This window comes from Xyrauchen texanus, chromosome 35, assembly GCF_025860055.1.
Source record: "Xyrauchen texanus isolate HMW12.3.18 chromosome 35, RBS_HiC_50CHRs, whole genome shotgun sequence".
Classification (NCBI taxonomy): Eukaryota; Metazoa; Chordata; class Actinopteri; order Cypriniformes; family Catostomidae; genus Xyrauchen; species Xyrauchen texanus.
In genome coordinates, this window is record NC_068310.1 from 4,811,237 (window position 1) to 4,834,124 (window position 22,888).

At 38.7% G+C, this 22,888-nt stretch overlaps 1 protein-coding gene across 2 annotated transcripts in view; it reads right to left on the reverse strand.

Annotated features, from left to right (window-relative positions):
* LOC127628652 (cytoplasmic polyadenylation element-binding protein 2-like) overlaps positions 1-22,888 on the reverse strand; it is a 44,682-nt gene that overhangs the window by 6,368 nt on the left and 15,426 nt on the right. Inside the window, exons 3-9 of one of the 2 annotated variants that reach the window (XM_052105428.1) lie at positions 14,594-14,684; positions 8,522-8,572; positions 3,720-3,743; positions 3,004-3,177; positions 1,670-1,759; positions 1,230-1,348; positions 400-514 (exon numbers count right to left, since the gene is read on the reverse strand). In XM_052105428.1, coding sequence (XP_051961388.1) covers positions 400-514; positions 1,230-1,348; positions 1,670-1,759; positions 3,004-3,177; positions 3,720-3,743; positions 8,522-8,572; positions 14,594-14,684 — 664 coding nt within the window. The remainder of the gene's footprint in view (positions 1-399; positions 515-1,229; positions 1,349-1,669; positions 1,760-3,003; positions 3,178-3,719; positions 3,744-8,521; positions 8,573-14,593; positions 14,685-22,888) is intronic. The other variant, XM_052105429.1, reaches the window with a different exon arrangement.

Here is a 22,888-nt window from a genome sequence, read left to right on the forward strand (position 1 = left end):
TATTATTATAAGTAGTATAAAGGAAATATTAAGAGTGGAGAAAGGAAACAGGATGGGACAACTGGGAAAAAAGTCAGAATCAAACTCGGTTCGCCTGAACGAAAAAAGCACATCCACACCATCTTTACACCCCACACCACTGCAGCAACACTAGGAACGCAGTTTGTCTTTAATTGTTGTTTCCACCAGACTATTGGAGTTCAAATAGCCATGCTGTGTGGCAGGTGCTGTTTACACCTTTTTTGAATACTTTTTAGAACTTGTTACAAAAACACAATTACTGTCACATGGTTTAAATTCTTGGTTTTGTTTTTAGCATCATTTCACAAAGCAGCCCATGGTAATCTCTCATTTCAAACAAAGGCACAACAAAAATGTGTAGATGAGTCACTGACGTACCTGCTCTGAGTGGGCGTGGCACTCCTCCTACAAAGATGGTCTTGCGAGGGTCCAGTGGCTGAGATCCGTCCATCACAAAATCACTGTCACTCAGATTCCATGGACGAATCTGGACCTGAAACATCAAACACAGATCCAACATATAAAACAAGTGTACACAACAACAGAAAAAAGCTTATTTTTTATAACACTTATTTTCCAAAAAGCGCCACATATAGTATATCATGTATCCAAGGCAACAAAATATTTTTTATTGCAAATATAGTGATGGCATGTGTTAGATATGTTGAGGTTACATGTAGGCAGGACAGACAGTATGAACATACATGCAGATTATAATGTGGTGTCCTCTATTCTGAAGTGCTGAGGATCTATCCACACGAAGTGCAAATTAAGGCGATTTTCTCCAACAATAAGTTGTGAGAGGCTGTGTGTTACAGCGATTGCGCCAAATCGCTAAAAATAGACTTCATTTTCTATATGCAAAATATAATGTCTTATTTGTTTCTTTTCATTTTGGAGTAAAATATGACCAGGACATTTTCTTGACAAGTTGAGAGATATTTTTTTGCAGGACACAAGCTATGTTGACCACATTTATGATACTTTTAAGGTGCTTTTTTGTCATTTTGAAGCTTGGCAGTCACAGTCCCCATTGTGTTTCTTTATATGGAAAATAGCAGCCAGGATATTCTTAAATTCACAATTTTGTGTTCCACGGAAGTGAGAAATTCATTCGACTTTGGAACTAATATGCGTGTGAGTAAATAATGACAGAATTTACATTTCTGTGTGAACCATTCCTATAATGTGTTTGTATTTGGATTTACAGGCTTGTCTTTGATGGTGGGGCTTGACACACACAGGTAGAGTTTCCCATCCTCCTCCAAACAGGCTTCAATAAGGGCCTGAACCGAGGTCTCCTCTTGAAACAGGAGGAAGGCGTAACCTAGAGTACACAACACAGTCAAAGCTGTAACCATGACAACCAGAGCTTTGTGTACCACATAGAATGTTGTTCTGAGAGGATGATGTATTGAAAGGAATACAATTAAGGCAACACTGTATCCAGATTTGTTGGGTGATTCTCTGAACTAGTCAATCAATCAGTTTGAAACAAACAATTAAAAAAAAGAGGCATTTTTTCACTTTCTGTGGCATTGTGCCCAGAGGCACCCTTAATTTCTCACCCTGATGTACAGAAATATTTGTTGTGCATTATATTTATAAAGCTGTACTGATAGATATGTGTTGATCTTTCTGGAAGTACCTTTAGGAGGAAAGTAAGACTTGCTCTCAGCTTTGTGTGGCCAATCAACAATCAGGTGACCAAAGCGTCTAAAACTGCTTGTGATTTCATCTGTGAGGAAGATCAGACAGTGAGAGAATCAGAGAGAGACAGTTGCAGGAACTGCTACAGATATTCATTCATCCAGGAAACATGACAATTTTAGTCAGCAAAATGCATTTATTTCCTTTCATAGGAAATAAAAATACAGAAAGACATTGCAATTAAAAATGACACAATTCTTTTCCATTGGTTCAGCCTGACCCTGATCTCTAAGCAAGACCTATGCATCAATATCTGCAGTTGAAGTTTATTGAGAGATAATGAGTTCAAGTTCTGCTCTCAGCAGATCTTCACTCAGCTGAGATTTTAGGTTTCTGTGCAATCAAGTTTTGGATCCTTTACAATCTTATCATAACCCAAAGGAAAATGCTCAGAGGTTGCTATATCATGGCTCAGAAGACTTAATTGAATTATCTGTTATATAAAGTGCTGGCTAGTAACAGATTACATGCAATCTGGATTATGTAATCAGATTACATTACATTATAAATACTCATTATTGGATTAGAGTTACTTTTTATGGATTACATGACTGCATATTAACTAGACAATGGGAGTTAATTGTTCATAATTATTTATCCCCTAATTCTTCTTAAAAAAAGACATTGTTTATTTAAACGTTTGTTTTTTTAAACAGCCTAATACTGATATACTGTATGTTTAATCATTTTTTCTCTCTTTGTATTTTTATGTCAAAATGATACAAGACTATCCTACTTGAAGGCATGTAACACAAAAAAAATATAGTTAGGTCAGACGTAATAAAAAAAGTAATCAGATTACTTAAACATGTAATCCAAAAGATTACATTACGGTTACTATTTCAGCACTGATTATGTTTCATATAAGTATCAATTTTGTCTCAGATTTTTCTTCATAACTTCCTTAAAAAATATATAAAGAATAGAGTATAAAACAAGTGTTGACATACAGTATACGTATAGAGATCTAACATGGATTCTGAGAGTATTAGCTCAGATGATTAGTATTGAAAGAATTTAATGAGAAATGTTTGAGCTCATATTCATTTCTCTTATTTTTAATTGCAGACTTTGATATCTTGGCAAATCTGAGCACAGTTTGAGACAGAATCAAGAACTCTACAGGAGACAAGTGGGACATTACACATGTCGTTTTCTTGTGAGAAAAAATCTGTGAAGCAGGAGACTAAAGCAAATGTCTAGGAGACATTATTGAGATTTCATTTCTGACAAAACTGTTTTATTTTATGTTTTACACTCTCTCAAACGTACCTTCGTCAATGTCTGGGGGTAGGCCGCCAACAAACACTTTGCGGGAGAACCTCTCGATGCGTTCCCCGTTCTGATGGGGGTAACAGTGAGGAGACCCCAGGACTCCCGGGACACCCTGGTTGCCGTGGCTGTCGTCAAGGAGACCGTCGTCAATGGGGAAGAGGGAGGAGCGTCCTGTGGAAAAATTAATGATAGGTGAGATGATCCTTAAACACACACACAGGCCACATTTACACCTGGTAGTAACATACGTCTCGCATGTACTGTATCTCCTGTAAACACTGATGATCTGATTTCAGGAGAGGGTGTCTAACTTTGTGACTTCATACATCACTCACTAGTACATCAGTTTATCAGCATGTTGATTTCTGGCACAGTTGTGTATGTACATTGAATTATGGGTACTTCCTAATTTAAAACTCTGGTGCAATGATCATATGTTGCATTAGTTGGCAGTTTTTATGCATTGTCTAAGTAGCATCAGAACACAAAATGCACTGAACTCAAATTACACAAGTATTTAGTACTGACCACTTGTTATCAGATCACACAAGACCTGATACTCTATTAAACTAAAATAAATATTTGCTAGTGATCAATAATGTCACAGGGAAATGTTGCATAGCTTTTGAGTAAACATACACACACATACACAGTGCACCTATGAATAGAATTTTGCCATGCCAACACATAAAGCTGTACAAAGTGAAATTTACCTCGTCGTCTCCCATAGCTCCTGGCTGCATGTGAACAAAAACAATACAGAAATCTGTGAAACAACTGACTGAACACTACCTTCAGTATACATACATAAATGTTTATTTATGTTGATGTCCCTGCCCCGTTGAAATATTCAGTAGACTATTGCTGGTCACCATGGTGCTGATAAAAAAAATCACATACATGCATTGGGATATTCTAAATCAGTGATTCTCAACCTTTTTTGGATTAATGCCCCTCTCCTTCAATCCCTTACCCCAATACCAATGGATGCAGATGTAAATGTACTGGTATTAACAACAGTAAGATTATATATAACATCTATAAAAAATTATTCTGACAGTGTGACTGAGATGAAACTCCTTTCATCAGTTTCTTATTGATTCAAATTCTGTCATCTCTTGGAATTTCTGAAGGCAAAAAAACTGTTATATTTTCTTATGTGCAAAAAATCAAAAATATATATGTAGAATTCTGTGCCGATTTCAAATGGGTTCTCGTGTCGTGCTTCTCACTTGTTCTCACTGCACTGTGATAATCAGTGGTGCGCATTTACAAGCTCGAGACCGGTCTGCGAGAAAAAACGCACCTGCTTTGCGCTTGCGCTGCTCTGTCTATTGAGCTATAACCAACTACAGAACCATAGAGTTGCATTAGTGGAGGTTGTGACTCCACCTCTCTATTTGATGCTGCTAAACCAGATACTTCAGATGCATTGCTAGACTTTAGAATCAGATGAACCATGGTACAAATGTATTCCAACACGTATAATAGAGAACAGGTATATTACAAATCTAAATATGTTTTTGAGCAAAGAGGAAACTGAAGAAAGATTTGATTAATATGACCGATAAACACCCCCATTTGTCAACTAATGCCCCCCTCTCTACTAACATGTTCTAAGTGCCCCCTGGCATCCTTTGAATTCCCCCGTTGACAACCCCAATTCTAAATCAATCTGGATATCGAAATTTTTTCGAGTGTTTGCAATCTTTGTTCCTAAAATGTTACCTGTTGGACGTTCGAACAACAATCAAGCCAGCTACGAAGAAAGTATTTGTGTGCGTTTATTATGAAATTATGGTAATCTCCATAGAGAACACAGATAAATCGCACTGCGAATTCAGAGAGAGGAGGTCGAAAGTTCTGCTGCTGAAATCGGTCTGTGCTTACCGAAAATAAACCACTGACCTCAGTGGCTGAAGCTGGAAGTGTTGTTGAATTGATATATCCACAGACTGGCGTCAAAAGCGATGTTTATAGTCAACAGAAATCCATATAATATTTTATGAACCCTAACACAGACCCCAACCCTAACCTAACAGTCAGTAGAGTGAAAATGTAATTTTAGAGCAAAAATGCAACCTCCAAATCGTGCTCACCATTGTTTATGTGAACAACATTACTTCCTGGTTTCCATAGGGCTTGAGGTTTGTCGTGCAACATGCTATCAGCAGCGCTAAGCGGAAAGGTGATATTGGTTGAACTGATGAAAATATTTAATGACTGATGGTGCTTGTCAGTGAATTGCCAGATTGGGGTCAGTTATTAAGCGATAAGCGATACATAAATTTCCATTGTGATCATGTTGGAGAAGAGAAAGTTGGTGCTGTTGATATCTGAAAACTTCGAGCACTCTACTAAATTTTCTGTTGCTTGTAATTTGTTTCTTTGCTTTCTTACTAAATGTTTATGTGAAAATGTACCTAAAAAACGTAGCAATGTTTCCTGAGCTAAGAAATACTGGAAGGTTACATGGCATTGTTTTAATGTCAGTTGTTATATAAATGTTTCCAACAGCATATTAGTCCAGAATCCTAATCACTGGTTCTGGCATCGACAACTGAAATTTTAGTATTGTGACAACCCTAGTTAATACACAAATATAACTCTTATAATGGCAGTTTGTCTCATCTATGCATGTGTTCTTACTGGGTCTGCTGGTTACCAGTTTTAAATGATGGTGTGCTGGTTTGCCAACTTAACTTGCCCTACTCAAACTTCCTATCTAGCAAGATCGCATTGGTCTTCCTCAGAAAGACAGTGCTGGTCGATCAGCGTCTTCTGCTAGTTTACCAACTACACCAGCACCGAACCAGCCCTTTACCAGCATATACCAGTCTGTTTTGTTTTAGCAGGGGGAAGGTACAATATGAGGTTTTGCTCATATGAAGATTTTAAAATGCTCCCAATGTGTCATCCCCAATAAACATAGCTCACAATACACGTTTCAATGAAGCACTTGACAAACATCACTGAATACTCCTAAACATCATGTGATCTACACTTACACATGTCCTGCTCACTCATGTGACTCAAACCAGCTCCACAACCCAGTTAAACACAACATAAGACAATGGTAATGTTGTTATTTCGGTTTGATCACGGTCATAATGCTAGGTTTTGTGGTTTTTAGCACATTGCTATGCAGTTGCTAGGGCATTGCAAGTTAGCTAAGAGCCCACCCACAAGTCTCTATGATACGCTGGTCCCCCTTTCACTATAATTTGGGGATTTTTTGCCTGTTTTATTGCCCACAAGGAAAAAATAATTTGGAAAAGTAATAGCACACCCCACATGCCACAGGATTTAAAATAGCATGTTCATGTTTAAAATAGCATGTTCATAGCATGTTCATGTGAAGGGTGAAGTTTATTACAAAGGGTCAGGGGTTTGATCAAATCTTTAAACCTAAATATGAATGATTAGTGATGCTTCACCACAAATTAATGAGACAAAGCACACAAAACAAAGCCTTTAAGCTTATATTTCTAAGGGCAAGTCTGTTCTTATTCTCTCTAAATACACAAGAATGAAACAAATAAAGAGTGCACTCTGTTGTGATCCATTTATCCACAAAGCAATGCAACAACAGCTGTTACTGAAGTGAATCTCAGCCCAGCCAATGACAACAAGCAAGAAATCAGACATGCTGGCTAAAATGAGCCTCCTGCCCTCCTGGCAGATGCTCCGTCTATACAAAGTGTTAGTTCAAACTGCCACAACAAACAGCATAATTCAAACATTCTAAAGTTGGCTGTTGGATTTATACATTTGGGGAACTGTCATTTTCACACGGGCCCAACAAATAACAACGGGGTTAACAAAAAAATCATCCAACACAACACAACAACCATTGGAATTTAGTGTTTGCTGGTGTTTTTAGGCCAATGTGAACAAGCCTTAAAAATATTGACATTTTGACATAAATAGCCATGATATGTTATTCATCAAAGCCAAAATATTCAATAAACCTAAACTTTCCTACACTGCCTGCTGATATTGGATGATTAATAAAAAACATATGTTAAGTTAGTTATTAATTATGTTAGTAAACATTATTTCCTCAAAATTACCATATTTGAAAATACAAAACATACATTGTGGATTTACTGAAGAAAAAAACTGTATTTATTCAACATTAAAATCACAATATGATTTTTATTAAAGTGTGTGTTGTTTTCTTAATGTATATAAACTGATATCAGACAGCCTATCTTCATTCAATTTTCCAAGTCACAAATTAGTTTCTAAGGATGGAATAAAATAGTTGACACAAAAATGAAAATTCTGTCATTATTTATTCACCCTCATGTCATTCCAAACACATATGCTGTTATTAAAGGAATAGTTCACCCAAAAATGAAAATTCTCTCATTATTGACTTGATGCCATCCCAGATGTGTATGACTGTCTTTCTTCAGCTGAGCACAAATAAAGATTTTTAGAAGATAGAGCTCTGTCAGGGCCTTATAATGGAAGTAAACGGGTGCCAACACTTTGACTGTCCAAATGTCACATTTAGGCATGATGCGTGACTTAAGTACGTTGGTGAGTTCAGGCGAGAATTTGGAAGAGCCGCTCATTTTCAACAGAAGAACGAATGTCATGCGAGAGTTTGGACATTTCAAACAGCATCAGAGCCATGGACGGAAGCAATGTTTTAAAGTTAAAAACATTTTAATTATTGACATATTTCTTACATAAACCTATCGATTAGCTTTAGAAGACATTCACTGATCGACTGGAGTCACATGGATTACATTTGTGCCTAAATGTGACTTTTGGTCCATCAAAGTGCTGTTACCTGTGCATTTCCATTATAAAGACCTGACTGAGCTCTGTTTGCTTCTAAAACTCTTTATTTGTGCTCTCCTGAAGAAAGACAGTCCTACACATCTGGGATGGCATCAGGGTAAGTCAATAATGAGAGAATTAAAATTTTCTTTAATATTCACATGCTGCTGTTTTCCATACAATGAAAAGAGACACTGACTACGTGCTGTCAAGCTTCTTAAAGCATAAAAAAGCACCATAATAGTTGTCCATTTTACTTGTGGACTATAGTCGAAGTCTTCTGAAGTCATACGATAGCTTTGTTTGAAGAACAGATCCAAGTTTAAGTCATTTTCTTGGATAATCTAATTTTCACATCAGCTCTCAAATCTCATTTAAACTTGCGTTCAATACAAACATTGCACCTTTAAACCAGTCACTGCAGGTTTGATGTCACTGACACCAAAAGCCAACAAATGAGATTTGAGAGGTGGAGGAAAACGACCTATATTTCATTCTATTTCTCACACAAAACTCTCATTTGACTTTAGAAGATTTGGAATATGGCACACGAGTTAAAATTAACTACTTATATGAGACTTTTAAGAGACAGCCAATGGGAACTGTTGTATGGAATAAATTCTCTTTTGGAGTGACAGGTGAATGGCTTTCAGTTTTGGGTAAACTATTCCTTTAAGAACAGAAGAGAAACAGAAAGACTAAAGCTTGCTGTCATAATTACCATTGAGCATGAGTAGGCCGTCAACACCTGGGCGGGGGCATCCCACACGGCCTGAACATGAGACAGAGAGAGAGAGAGAGAGAGAGAGAGAGAGAGAGAGCAGTGTGAAACATGAGCATAGCTATGCCTGATCATCCAGTTCCTTACCCAGAGTTCTTGGTTATGTTCCAAAACCTAGTGAGCTGCCTACATAGGCAGCATTTTAAGGCATCATAGGCACACTCCAGAGACAAAGGTTGTTCCAAAAGCATGATTATGCTGACATCTATGATACCTCCCTAATGAAAAATACAGATTAAGCTGGTAGCTGTGTTTTGGATGGTAGCTGGTTTCAAGCTGGTCATTAGCTGGTCCAAGCTGGAAAACTAGCATAAACAAGCTACCAGATTTTTATACAGCTTATGTTGGCCAAGCTGGTTTTTGGAAGATGATAGCTGGTCGACCATCTACGGACCAGTTTGGACCAGCTCATGACCAACTTGGACCAGCTCTTTACCATCTTGGTCGTGGGACCAAGCTAACATACACTGGACCCCTGGTCCTATGTGGATAGGACCAGTTTGGACCAGCTACAATACTCCAAAACACAGCTACTAGATATTTTCCAGCAAGGCTTGTTTTGGCCAAATTCTAAGGCAACACCGCATGTATTCTTTGCGGAAAAGCAATATTTGTGTATTTTTCTACGACTTTGGGCACTTGTCCCAGACCTAGACTTTCAATATTTAACTATGAAAATAACACATTTTATTTCAAAGGTTTGTTTACTTGTAATACAAGCTGACAAACATGTCAGTGAGGAGCAAGCATTGAACTGCATTATTAGACAAGTTCATTATAAGACAAAAGTCCATTAAAGCTGCAATTTTGTTAAAAATATTATTTAATTGTCTGTATTTAGGATACATAAATGTTAGACACATAATTGTATTAGACCCATAACAGACTTTGAGATGTGCTGCAAATGATACTGTAGTGGGAATTTTCATGACTTTCAGAGAAAAAGAGACAAAAATTACATAAAATCTCATGTGTTGCATGTACATACACTGTTTGACATTGTTGGTAGACCAAAAAAAATAAAAAATGAGTGCGAGTGTGAAAAATGTTTTAACAATACATCACTTTCTAGACGTCGACAGTGCTAAGAGTTGCTGAAGTTGAAGAAACACCCATTTATGTTACAGAATTAGCTTAGCAACATGCTAACAAAAAAACTTCACTAAAATAAATTGTCGCGTTTCCTGGGATCTACATGTGAGTAGAGCTATTTGTATTTTGCATAGTTAATTGAGCCCTTGTTTCTTCAGAGGAATTTTTTGAACCACAATGAACTAGCTTTGTGATGTCACCCTTAAGTTTGACCCCCATCAGATGACAGATATCACACATAGAGTGAGGGTCCAAAGGTCGCTCAGATGACAACCCCAGTAACAAATGCATGTGAGCACTTAAGCCGCAGAACAATTTGCTTCAAATTAGTAGCTGTTATATAGACTGACCATAAATCTTCCTAAAGAGTCAGCATCATACAGAAGTTGCTGCCACAATGCTAGCATGTTGTGGATGGTTGTCAGGGTCTTCTTATATGGTTTCTAAGGTGTTCTGAGTCATTACTAAGGCGTTTCTAAGACGTTTTCCAGGTGGTTGCTTGCTTGTAGAGATCAACTGATATTCACACTTTTCTGCTTAATTGGTTATATTTTTTAAATATCCAGTATATTGACTCTGCCGATAAATGCTACCTGGTATATAAACAATAGCACCCAAAGATGCTGCAGTGTGTTAAAGACACAGAGATGTTAACAGGTAAATCAACTTTTATTGTAACTTAATGTTATTTAGTTTGCTGTACACAGTCAGATCTTTTAACAAAATCTGTACTTGCAAAACTGCCGAAATTACATTAACATACTGTATACTGTTATATTGACTTAGTTTCACCATTATTCCTCATCCATGTTATCACAACTCTGGAAAACAGATGTGTTTTGACTAAGCCATATATATACTGTATATAGTATATACTGTATGTATAACGTTTACAAACATACATTATATTCTACACTTATATTTTAGTAATATTATTTTATTAATACATTGACATTCATATTATTATAATATTCATAGACTAACGTTATTTTTTTGTATTTTTTTTAAGGACCATGTTTAATTACCAAAAGCTTTAAAATATTTGTTTTGCATATCAGTAATCAAACATGTAAACGTAAAAATCATTGTTTGCTATTGTTGAACCAACATGGTTTGAATGATGGATGTAGGACAGTTACAATAGACCTTATTCATGCTAGCACCATCTTTGATTTTTATTGGGAATGACAATGAGGCTGTGAGGGATAGATGTTTAAAGTGTTTTTGGTTCACCATTCTATAGGGCTTGAATCCCTCATTATGAAAATGTGGGAATGGAAATGTACTTTATTGCCCCAATAGAGGCATACAATCTAAATCATTTGGTATAATTTAGCAATTTAATAGAAAAATTTAAATCTACTCAATTTACACCGTAAGGTTTTAAAATGCCTGCCCGAAGGTAACAATCCATAATTAACAAAAAGAATGTGAGATGGGTCATTTAAAATGATCCTAGCTTCCCTTAGTGTACACTGTTCATACAGAGATTGCATGCTATAATAGTCCTTCTGTCCTGTCAGTTTCATTGCTATATGCGTCAGGTGCATCAGTCTAGATTTTGATTTCACAGTAAGGCTTCCATACCATGTGGTTACACGATAACTTATAACACTCTCTTATATAGCTTTGTAAAAAAGCAGAAGGATTTTGTTGTTCACCCCATTGTATCATAGTCGATGCAAAAATACAATACAATACAATACAAAAGTCTTTGATAAACTTGACTACCAGATCAACATGTTTGTCCCAAGTAAGTGAACTATCTATGTAGACTCTGAGATACTTAAAGGACTGCACTTGACAAATTTCCTGGCTATGTATGAATTTACTTTGATGCACTGTTTGTTAGAAAAGAATTATACCAATGTATAATAGCAGGGTTAACACCCATTCGATTCATCTTTTTAATTATGATGCGTGGATGAATAGTATTAAAGGCTGAGCTAAAATCAATAAAAAGCAGCCTGGTGTATCTGACTCGTCAAGGTGTTTTAAAACTAGGTGTATTAAGCTATTGATGACATCACAGTTCCTCTGCCTTGCTGATAAGCAAACTGGAATGGATGCAGTTTATTTTTAACATCTGTCTTTAGCATTGACTCTACACATTTCTCAAGACATTTCATCACTATGGAAATTAGAGATACAGGTCGAAAGTTGTTATTTTCTAAAGGACGAGCTATCATTGGCACAGGAATAATAAAATTCCTCTGCATATGTGTTTAAAAGAAAGGATGGGATGCCATCTGCCCTGCCATTAATATCATAAATGTCCATATGCTATAACAAAAAAATTAAAAAGAAGGAAAAATCAAATGCACACATTGAAACCAATCCAGTACAAGATATTCTAAAGGATTTGTTTGAAAACGCTCAGGTACACTGAGAATCAGTTGTGATACTTCCAAGTCCTCTTAACACAAATCCACCCAATCTGTTATTCAATAAATACATGAGAGACATCACAATGTCCACAGATTCCACAAGCTCTTGAACATCTATCCCATAATGACCTTACAGTTTTGATTCAGCTGTTTCTATTCACATTGCAAGACAAACCAATACTGAGTGTTGTTCTCCAGTATCTGTGTTTAATATTTCAAAAGGAGTTGTTTTCTGTTTTGCTTCGGCAGGAGTCAGCACGTTCCCCGATGCGGGCATCCACGACCGCTTGTGACAATCCATTAACTGTGCAATCGTTTACTTAGCATGTTACTGAGAAGTGGTTTGCTCAGCACATCTCACACAAACTGTTTATTTAAGAGCATTATGGCATGTCACAAAAGCTAAGCACATCAACTGAGCTGGTAGCTTAGCTACCCTGCAACTAGCAAAACATTTAGATGGAATTTTGATGGTTTCATATTGCCCCCACTGCTGTTTAAGTCAATATGAAACAGAATTTGTGGCCATTTAACTTTGATAATGTAGTATATCTTTTTTAGAGTGAAACAGGATATTCAATGTAAAAGAATGTAGGGCAGGGTGTGATTTTATCGATCACGATTTAATTGGAAATATGGGTGTTCCATACCAGAATGGAGCCAGACTGGAATGTGAGTTCACAGTGAATCCTCTATTAAACACCAGCAGCACCCACTTTTGAAGGGTTTAAAACAGAATATTTAGTGATAAATAATCAGCCTGATGTCATGAAAATTACATGACAGTGGTGACATTTTTGCAAAATGACATAACGTGGTTAATTACATGTATAGCAGCAGTTCCCAGGTGAAATGTCAACATAGTGGCGAGTTAAATGTTCCCCAGACAGAGGATTTTAAGGTTAATGATCTGTTGAGCTTTAAATCAACAAAACTGACCTCCCTTCCCTAAAATGTAAACCTAAACCTAACCAATAGTGTCAGAAAAAGCAAATGAAGAAGAAGAAGAAAAAATGCTCAAACAACCATGTAATTTTGTGGCTCTTCTATAACACTTTCAATTCACATGTTGACTTGTGTGCTCTTCAGGACTTTTCCAGCTCCTTTACATCGTAAGTGCAACAATCTTTCAGTTGAGTTACCACACAATTTAATCATGATCATACAAGCTTGTAAATGCAGTTGGTTATGTTATACAAATGTTAAAATGTATAGCTTAGCAAGTCATGCACTGTAATGAAAGTGTTTTGATGTCACCAGAGAGCATTTACAAATCATGTTTTAAATGTTAGGTATACATGATTGTATGACCAGGTTGGAAATAATGTAGACAAGGGGGAAGATTTTTTTTAACCATCTGGATTTTCTTGGATCGTGAAAAATAAGCTATGATTGGTAAATATTATTTTTCCCTGCCTGCATGGCCTTGGTGACATCAGCCGAAAAGGAAATTAGTTTCAGTGGTAATTACATTTTGATGACCAAGATAAAAAAAAATATTTGTAGAACAACATGCACCAATGAACTGTGCATAATAAGACCAGGAAAATGTCTTTAGAAAGTAAATGGGGTAAATTTTTATTTCATGTTGACTTTAAAGAAGGGAATGTGGAAACCGTTGTAACGTCCCCTTGTTCACTCTCTTCTGTCCTTTAGCTGTCACACACAGAGTGGCAGAGTATGTCCTGTGCTAAATATAGTCCATACCCACACCCTTCTCTCTCACCCTCTCTCTGTAGTGAGTGCTGCCCCATGAGTCCGCTCCACCTGCTCCAGCAGGCTGAGCAAGAAGCTCCAGTGTGAGTGAGTGAGTGAGTGAGTGAGAGAGTGAGAGAGAGAGAGAGAGAGAGAGAGAGAGAGAGAGAGAGAGAGAGAGAGAGACTGCAGCACAGTGCCACACCCAGCACTCACAGCTCTGCCCTGCTATGACTGAAAGACTGGGCATTATACTGGCATTCTACACTAATTAACAACATACAGAATGTTCTTTTGGGTCCAAATAAAGCAAAAAGCTACAGTAGGCTTAGCACTACCATGATTTTACCACAGTTAAGTTTATCCGATAGCCCAACATGGAACGTGCCTAAAACACTAAATGTGGAACAGCATTCACAACCGATTTAACTTCAGTAATCTGACAATTCTGAGTGAAACAGGATATTCAATGATAAAGAATATCCTGTGAGAATTGATAGGATCATGAAAAGCAGGCATTCCACAGTCTCAAAACAGTCAAATATAGGCAGATTTATCAGTTTGGTGACAAATTTGTGCAATACAACGGCTCATCCAATCCAATTTTAGAACTGAAACCATCCATTTTATAAGCTCTCCATCAAAAAGCTTGACAGTCAGACCCTATAAATATATTGTCTTTAAAATCTATAGAGAATGCAGGATGTTTTGACCCTGTATCCATCATAATATGATAAACTGAGAAATCTGTTGTATTTTTCTACATGAAAGCTCTCTTCAAAAGACTTGTAATACTGTTACCATAACAATGGTGCAATGCACAGGAAATGGATCTTACCCTTCAAAGGGTCCTGCTCTGCCCTCATGATGTCGATCAGGGAACTCTCCAGCGAGTGCATGTTCAGACTGTCATACATCCTGGACCGATCCTGAGATCAAGACAGAGAGAGAGACAGGGGAGATAGACAACGTGTCAATATGTGCAATACAGATCGGAGCAGCTAGTGTCAAGTCACACATGTTCATTAAATGGTTGCACCACTAAATCATGTAGCATTTTAGGGCAAAAACATGCATCTTTTAGCAATATAGTTTAACAAGACACTAAATGTGCTGAAATACCTTTGCGTCATGGCTTTTTCAATTAGGAACTCACCAATTGATCGGCCAATAATCATTCTCGTTCAATACTTGTTTTAGCAAGTTATTACCTGCTCCCCCCTGCTGCGAAACCCTGCCCAAAAACAATCATCCCCTTAGTGCCCCTCGCACGTAGCTTGGACGCATGGCTTTCGCTGTCCAACCCATCGCGCTGGTTGACTAGGACCATCTGACTGTGCTACGTGATTCAATTAATTTCAGCGGTATTCGCTCTACTTTGAAGCATGGCGGAAACGCCAGCACTTTACAGGCAGAGATTACAACTCTGCTCCTCAAGGATGTGATAGAGCCTGTCCCTGCAGCCGAGATGAATGGGTTGTGGCCAATCTTGGACTTGCGAGTTCTCAACCAAGCTTTACACAAACTCCCGTTCAAAATGCTCATGCAGAAACTTGCGTTCGGCATCAGATTGATTCTCAGCGGTAGACCAGAAGGACACGTATTTCCACGTCTCCATTCTGCCACGACATCGATCCTTACCTACGGTTCACGTTCGAGGGGCAGGCGTTTCAGTACAAGGTCCTCCACTTCGGCCTGTCCCTGTCCCCTCACGTCTTCACCAAGGTCGCAGAGGCAGCCCTTGTCCCGCTACGGGAAGTGGGCATCCGCATACTCAATTACTTTGACGACTGGCTCATTCTAGCTAATTCTCGAGAGTTACTATGCGCTCACAGGGACCAGGTGCTCAGGCTCCTCAGCCATCTAGGGTTTCAGATCAACTGGGAATAGAGCAAGCTCTCCCCGGTTCAGAGCATCTCTTTTCTCGGCATGGAGTTAGACTTAGTTTCAATGACAGCGCGCCTCACGAACGAGCGCACACAGTCGGTGCTAAGGTGCCTCGCTCTCAGCGGTTAATCTAAAACAGTTCCAGTGCCTCCTGTGGCATATGGCATCCTCAGCCATGGTCGCGCCGCTCGGGTTGATGCAAACGAGAACGCTTCGGTACTGGCTTCAAACTCGAGTCCCGAGATGGGCATGGCTCCGCGGCACATACCGTTTGTTAATCACCCCTTCATGCTGTCAGACTTTCAACCCTTGGACAGACCTCTGTTTTATGCAGACTGGAGTCCCCTTACAGCAGGTGTCCAGATGTGTCGTGGTCACCACAGACGCCTCTCAACTGTGTTGGGGCGCTTTGAGCAATGGGCATGCCACCGCTGGCTCCTGGACAGGGCCCCGGCTGCGTTGGCACATCAAGTGCCAAGAGTTGCTGGCGGTAATCCTTGCCCTGCAGAGGTTTCTCCCGCTGATTCGGGGCAAGCATGTCTTGATCCTTTCAGACAGCACCACGACAGTAGCGTACATATATCACCAAGGCAGCATGCGCTCTTGTAATATGTAACAACTCGCCTGCCATCTCCTCCTTTGGAGTCAGCAGCGACTCAGGTCGGACACGCTGTCGTGACAGGTATCGCTCAGCGGAGAGTGGAGGCTCCACCCCAGGTGGTCCAGCTGATTTGGGGCTGATTCGGCATGGCACAGGTAGATCTCTTTGCCTCCAACGAAAATGTTCTACTGCCCGCTCTGGTCCTCCCTAACAGAAGCCCCTCTTGGTACAGATGCGCTGGCACACAGCTGGCCTCGGTTGCTGCGTAAGTATGCATTTCCCCCAGTAAGCCTTCTTGCACTGGTGCTGTGCAAGGTCAGGGAGGACGAGGAATAAGTCAACTTATTGGCTTCTTTCTGGCCCACTTGGTCTTGGTTCTCTCGACAGCACCTCCCTAGCAAATTCCCCAGGGCCTTCATTCCCAGGGACGGGGCACCCTCTGGCATCCTCGGCCAGATCTCTGGTACCTCCACGTCTGGCCACTGGACAACACGCGGAAGATCTGAGTGACCTACTACCTGCGGTCGTAGACACAATCAACCAAGCCTGAGCTCCCTTTACCAGGCAGCTTTATGCCCTAAAGTGGCACTTGTTCGCAAATTGGTGTTCTACCCGGTCTGAAGACCCCCAGAGATGCACAGTTCGGATACCCACGTTATCCTAAGACCGCGACTGGGCTACGTGCCCAAGGTTCCTACAATCCCCTTTCAGGGACCAGGTGGTGAACCTGCAAGCAAGCTGCCCCGGGAGGAGGCAGACCCAGCCTTCATTACTGTGTCCGGTACGTGCTTTGCGTATCTATTTGGACCGCACGCAGAGCTCTAGGTGTTCTGAGCGACTCTTGTCTGCTTTGGTGGACAGCGGAAAGGGAACGCTGTCTCCAAACTGAGGCTGCCCGCTGGGTCGTCGAATGTAAATGGCCGTACCTTATTCTCGGCTTCTCAGTGCAAAAACCTGACTGACAGATGCATGGCCACTTCCATTTATACCCGTATGTCCGGGGGTGGGACATGCAACTTCTGTCTGCCAATTTCTCATTGGCCTTTTCTCAAGTTCAGTGGTACGTGAGGCTCTCAAGAAAGACCCCTTGTTTCATTACAATGGCATGGACCAATGACAGTACGACGGTGTTTAACAGCCAGCACAAAGTTTTCATGCTGGAAAGCAGTTTTGAACCACCGCAATGAACTCAAAAACACCTGTTTTTTTTTTTATGAACTCACCTTCGATCTTTCTTTGATTTTTTGCTATAAGTATATTGGTGCCAGTGCATGCAAATCAACAATGCTATCAGAGGGAACAATTCATTCTTTGTTAATTCCCAACACACTGTGGCGATCCATCATCAGGCAATTACAGTATTATAAGGAGTGGCAATTCTAGATCATTTTAAATGGGGTGCTTGTAGGGGGGCATCTGCAATTTACTTTTAAAGGGATAGTTCATCCTAAAATGAAAATTCTCTCATAATTTACTCACCCTCATGTTGTCCCAGATGTGTATGAATTTATTTCATCACCAGAACACATTTGAAGCAAAATAGAAATATATCTCAGCTTAGTAGGTCCTTAAAATGCAAGTGAATGGTGATTTTTCTTTTGACATAAATCACAGACAGTTAGCATAAACGTCATCCATACGACTCCAGTTGTTACATTAATATCTTGAAAACCTATACAATTGCTTTTGGTGTGAAAAGGATACATTTAAGTACTTTTATAACTCTAAATAATGCTAAATAAAGTACCATCTACTTGCAATTTAAGGCTGAGCTGAGATATGTTTCTATTTTTATTCAAATGTGTTCTGGTAAAGAAAGCCATACATATCATGAGGGTCAGTAAATAATTTTTTTTAATGTCCTCTTGAACATGTATAAAACAACATTTTCTATTTTTGTAATTATGTATTGATTCATATACACTCCCTGATGCGCTTTTATTGTCTGACATACTTCAGACATCGCCTAAAAAATCCACCCAAAGCGCTAAAACGTTGGCAGTGTCCAAGAATCAATTCAACTGTTGTTTTAATATCAGGGTTTGTTAAGATAGAACATGCAAGCCAACTGAATGAATGCTTTGAAGACAGAGACGTTTTAGTGCAGTGTGTGGACCTTTCACATGGACAGTTGTCTATGTAATGATATTCCGGACATTATTCAAAAGGAATTGCAAATTGTATTTGCAATTGCGTTTTCAATTTGTGGACGCATAAAATGTGACATAATCCAAACGCAATTGCAAATCGCGCATTACCGCTTTGCATTTTCGCTTAAGCTTAACGCACAGTGATTGCCAGATTTCAAATGGAAAAGCAAAGTCCATTTGCAACTGTGTTTCCCATATCTTACGAGTTTTGGCCCTGTCATATTTAAATAGCAATTTCAATTACCAGGTCTGCTTTTTCACTTTCTCAGCGTCACGTATGTAGCCAGCCAAAACTCAAATGGAATACTAATTCCTTAGTATTTCCATTTCCGATGCCTTACACGGAAACCTGTCAATCAGGGTCAAGGGTGGGATTATGCTATGGGGCGTGTTTGTCTTGGGAAGTGACATCACTCACAGTCTATCAGGATCAATAATTAGCACTGCACTTTATTCATCTATAATCTCACACTGGACTGTCAACATATTCTCCTCAATATACTACTTCATAGATTATATATATATATATATATTTCATATACTCCTACTTATTGTATTGTATATTGTGTGTATTGTTTACTGTACATTGTATATAATTATTGTGTTGTGTAAGTATGTGTACATTTGATATGTAAATTGTGTTGTGTAAATATGTTGTTTACTGTAATTGGTATATGTCTCGTCACTGTCATGACTGCTATGTTGCTCGGAACTGCACACAAGAATTTCACCTACTGTTGCACTTGTGTACATGGTAGTGTGACAATAAAGTGATTTGATTTGATTTGATAAACCGGCGTCTGTTCAGGGCATCACCTCTTGACCGTCGACTGTGAGTGACGTCACTTCCCAAGACAAACACGCTCCATAGCATAATCCCACCCTTGACCCTGATTGACAGGTTTCTGTGTAAGGCATCGGAAATGGAAATACTAAGGAATTAGTATTCCATTTGAGTATTAGAAAATCAGTTATTTTGAATTCTTATAATAAAGGTGGCTTAAATTTCATTGATTTTGATTCTCTTAACAATACCTTAAAAATTAATTGGCTTAAACGTTTCCTTCACAATCAATCTTCTATTTGGAGTATAATCCCAAGATATATTTTTTCTCAATTAGGAGGTATACATTTTCTTTTAATGTGCAATTATTCAATTAGTAAACTTCCTGTCAAACTTTCCAATTATCATCAGCAGATGCTTATGGCTTGGAAACTTATTTACAAGCATAATTTCTGCCACACAATTTTTTAATTTGGAACAACTGTAATATTCTTCATAAGAGGAAATCTTTATTTCTTGAAAACTGGTTCAATAATGGGGTGATATTAGTAAACCAGCTATTTGATAGTGAAGGTAATTTATTTAATTATTCGATTTTGTTTCAGGATACCAATTCCCAGTATCTAGTAAAGAATTGAATATAGTTTTCAAGGCCATCTCTTTGGAAATCTGTATGCTGTTTAGAAACAATAATAGTGCTACAGTGACTTCTGTTTCTCCCCTAGCCCTGAATCTACTGTGGTTGGTTCTATTTGTTTTTCAATACATAAATCCAATTATAAAATTAGGTCATTATTTTTGGACCCTGTTACTTCAATTCCTTCCTCCATTTCTTATTGGAATAACCTTTTGATGATATTAAATGGTCATATGTTTGGTCACTTCCTCAGAAATTCTTTCTAACTAATAAAGTTAAAGAAATATCCTATAAAATTATTCTTAGATTTTATCCAGTTAAATACTTTTTAAAGAAATTTAGAAATGATATTGATACTTCCTGCTCTTTTGTGAAGCCTCCTCTGAAACTGTTGATCATTTGTTTTGGGAATGTCTTTTTACTCGGTCTTTCTGGAACAATATTGATGCTCTGATTGTCCAAAAGGTTTTATGTAACTTTTCTTTATCATATAGACACATTCTTTTTGGATTTTATGTTAAAGACAAGAATCTAATTAATGCATGTTTTTGTATAAACCTTCTTTTATATATTGGAAAGTTTCATATCCATAAATGTAAATATATGAAAAGTAAACCCCACTTTAGCTTTTTCAAAGAAGAATTGAAGATGTATTTAAATACAATTTCAACTTCTGTTAACAAGAAAGCAATGAAAACATCCAGAATTAGTGCCATGTTTAATATTCTCTCTTAATGTTTTTTTCTTTTGTGCCCTCTTCTTCTTTTTTTTTCTTTCTTCTCTTACTCTCTTTTCTTTTTAGACTATTGTTGAATATATTTAAATTTCTTTCACATTTCCTCTCTTAATGTATTCTGAACCATAATTTCTCTTTTGTTTTGAAAGATTGTTTATATTTCTTGTATGTATCGTCTTGTTCTGTTTGTTAATATTGCAATAAAAAAAAATAAAAAAATTAGTATTCCACTTGAGTTTTGGCTGGCTACATACGCGACGCTGAGAAAGTGAAAAAGCTATTTAAATATGACAGGGCCAAAACTCGTAAGATATGGGAAACACAGTTGCAAACGGACTTTGCTTTTCCATTTGAAATCTGGCAGTCACTGTGCGTTCGCTTAAACGAAAATGCAAACGGTAATGCGCGATTTGCAATTGCGTTTGGATTATGTCACATTTTATGCGTCCACAAATTGAAAACGCAACTGCAAATACAATTTGCAATTCCTTTTGAATAATGTCCGGAATATCATTCCATAGTTGTCGCATATTTAAAGAATATAAAACTTAAAACAAATTTTACTCCACTACAAATTTTTGGCATTCATTATGTATTGATCGTTTATTTTGTTTGGACTATTAACTGAGATGTGGGCTGTAACAATTCTACCCCATGTCAATTAGTCTGTAATAAGTCCAGTGTACTTATACATGAAAACAAGGAATTGTATGTTTTCCGAGCTACAGTATGTTTTTTTAAGCAGGAATAGAGTGTGTTTGTGTAGGCTGCCAGCGTGGTCACCGTTGAATCCCTAGAATAGTGTGGCAGCTAGAATTCTGAGTCACGCTCACAATTCAAACCCTCTGGAATGTTGTTTGTATAGCTGTCATGAGTGGAATTAACCAGAGAGGTTCGTTCTATGTATTTCTGCCTGAATGTTTGGCCAAATCACCTCAGACTACTGCAGAAGGCAGAAGGCTTTGTGAGAGTTTAACATTTGCATGTTCAGCTGGGTTTACAAGAAAATCTCTCTTCTATACTGTTCCGGCTCTCCCATCTCCCTTTTGTAACACCTGTCCTAACAGCATTCCACAGATATCTGTGTTATTACTGCAAAAAGGAAAGTGAACAAAAATACATCCGCCTCTCCGGCTCTGCAGACCTGAGTGTACACATAGCAGGAAACACACTCTAAAAATCAAAGCAAAACCCAGATTTTTTATAACTTTGCAAATGTATTAAAAATAAAAAAACTGAAATATAACATTGATGTAAGTTAATACATCATATGCTTAGTTGAAGCACCTTTGGCAGCGAGCCTCAAGTCTTTTTGGGTATGATGCAACAACATTTGAACACCTGGATTTGGGGATCTTCTGCCATTATCTCTGCAGATCAGCTCAAGCGCTGTCAGGTTGGATGGGGACCGTCGGTGGATAGCCATTTTCAGGTCTCTCCAGAGATGTTTGATTGGGTTCAAGTCCGGGCCCTGGCTGGGCCACACAAGGACATGCCTAAGCCACTGTTGCGTTGTCTTGGCTGTGTGCTTAGGGTCATTGTACTGTTGGAAGGTGAACCATCGGCCCAGTCTGAGGTCCTGAGCACTCTGGGCCAGGATTTCATTAAGGATATTGCTGTATTTTTCTGCATTCATCTTTCCTTCAACCCTGATCAGTCCCACAGTCCCTTCCACAGAAAAACACTCCCAAAGCATGATGCTACCGCCACAATACTTCACCGTTGGGATGGTATTGTGCCGGTGATGAGCGGTGCCTGGTTTCCTCCAGACATGATGCTTGGAATTGAGACCAAACAGATAAATCTTTGTTTCAACAGAGAAAAGAATCTTGTTTTTCACAGACTGAGAGGTGCTTTTTTGCTAATTTCAAGCGGAATTTCATGTGTCTTGTACTGAGGAGAGGCTTCCGCCTGGCCACTCTGCCAAAAATCCCAGATTGGTGGAGTGTTGCAGTGATGGTTGTCCTTCTGCATTTTCTTCCATCTCCACACTTGATCTCTGGAGCTCAACCAGAGTGACCATCGGGTTCTTGGTCACCTCTCTTACCAAGGCCCTTCTTCCCCGATTGCTCAGTTTGGCCGGGCGGCCAGCTCTAGGAAGAGTCCTGGTTGTTCCAAAAATCTTCTGGTTAAGAATTATGGAGGCCACTGTCCTCTTGAACACCTGGATTTGGGGATCTTCTGCCATTATCTCTGCAGATCATCTCAAGCACTGTCAGGTTGGATGGGGACCGTCGTTGGATAGCCATTTTCAGGTCCCTCCAGATATGTTTGATGTTTGTACAAAAATATTTTTGTAGCCTTCCCCAGATATGTGTCTCGACACAATCCTGTCTCT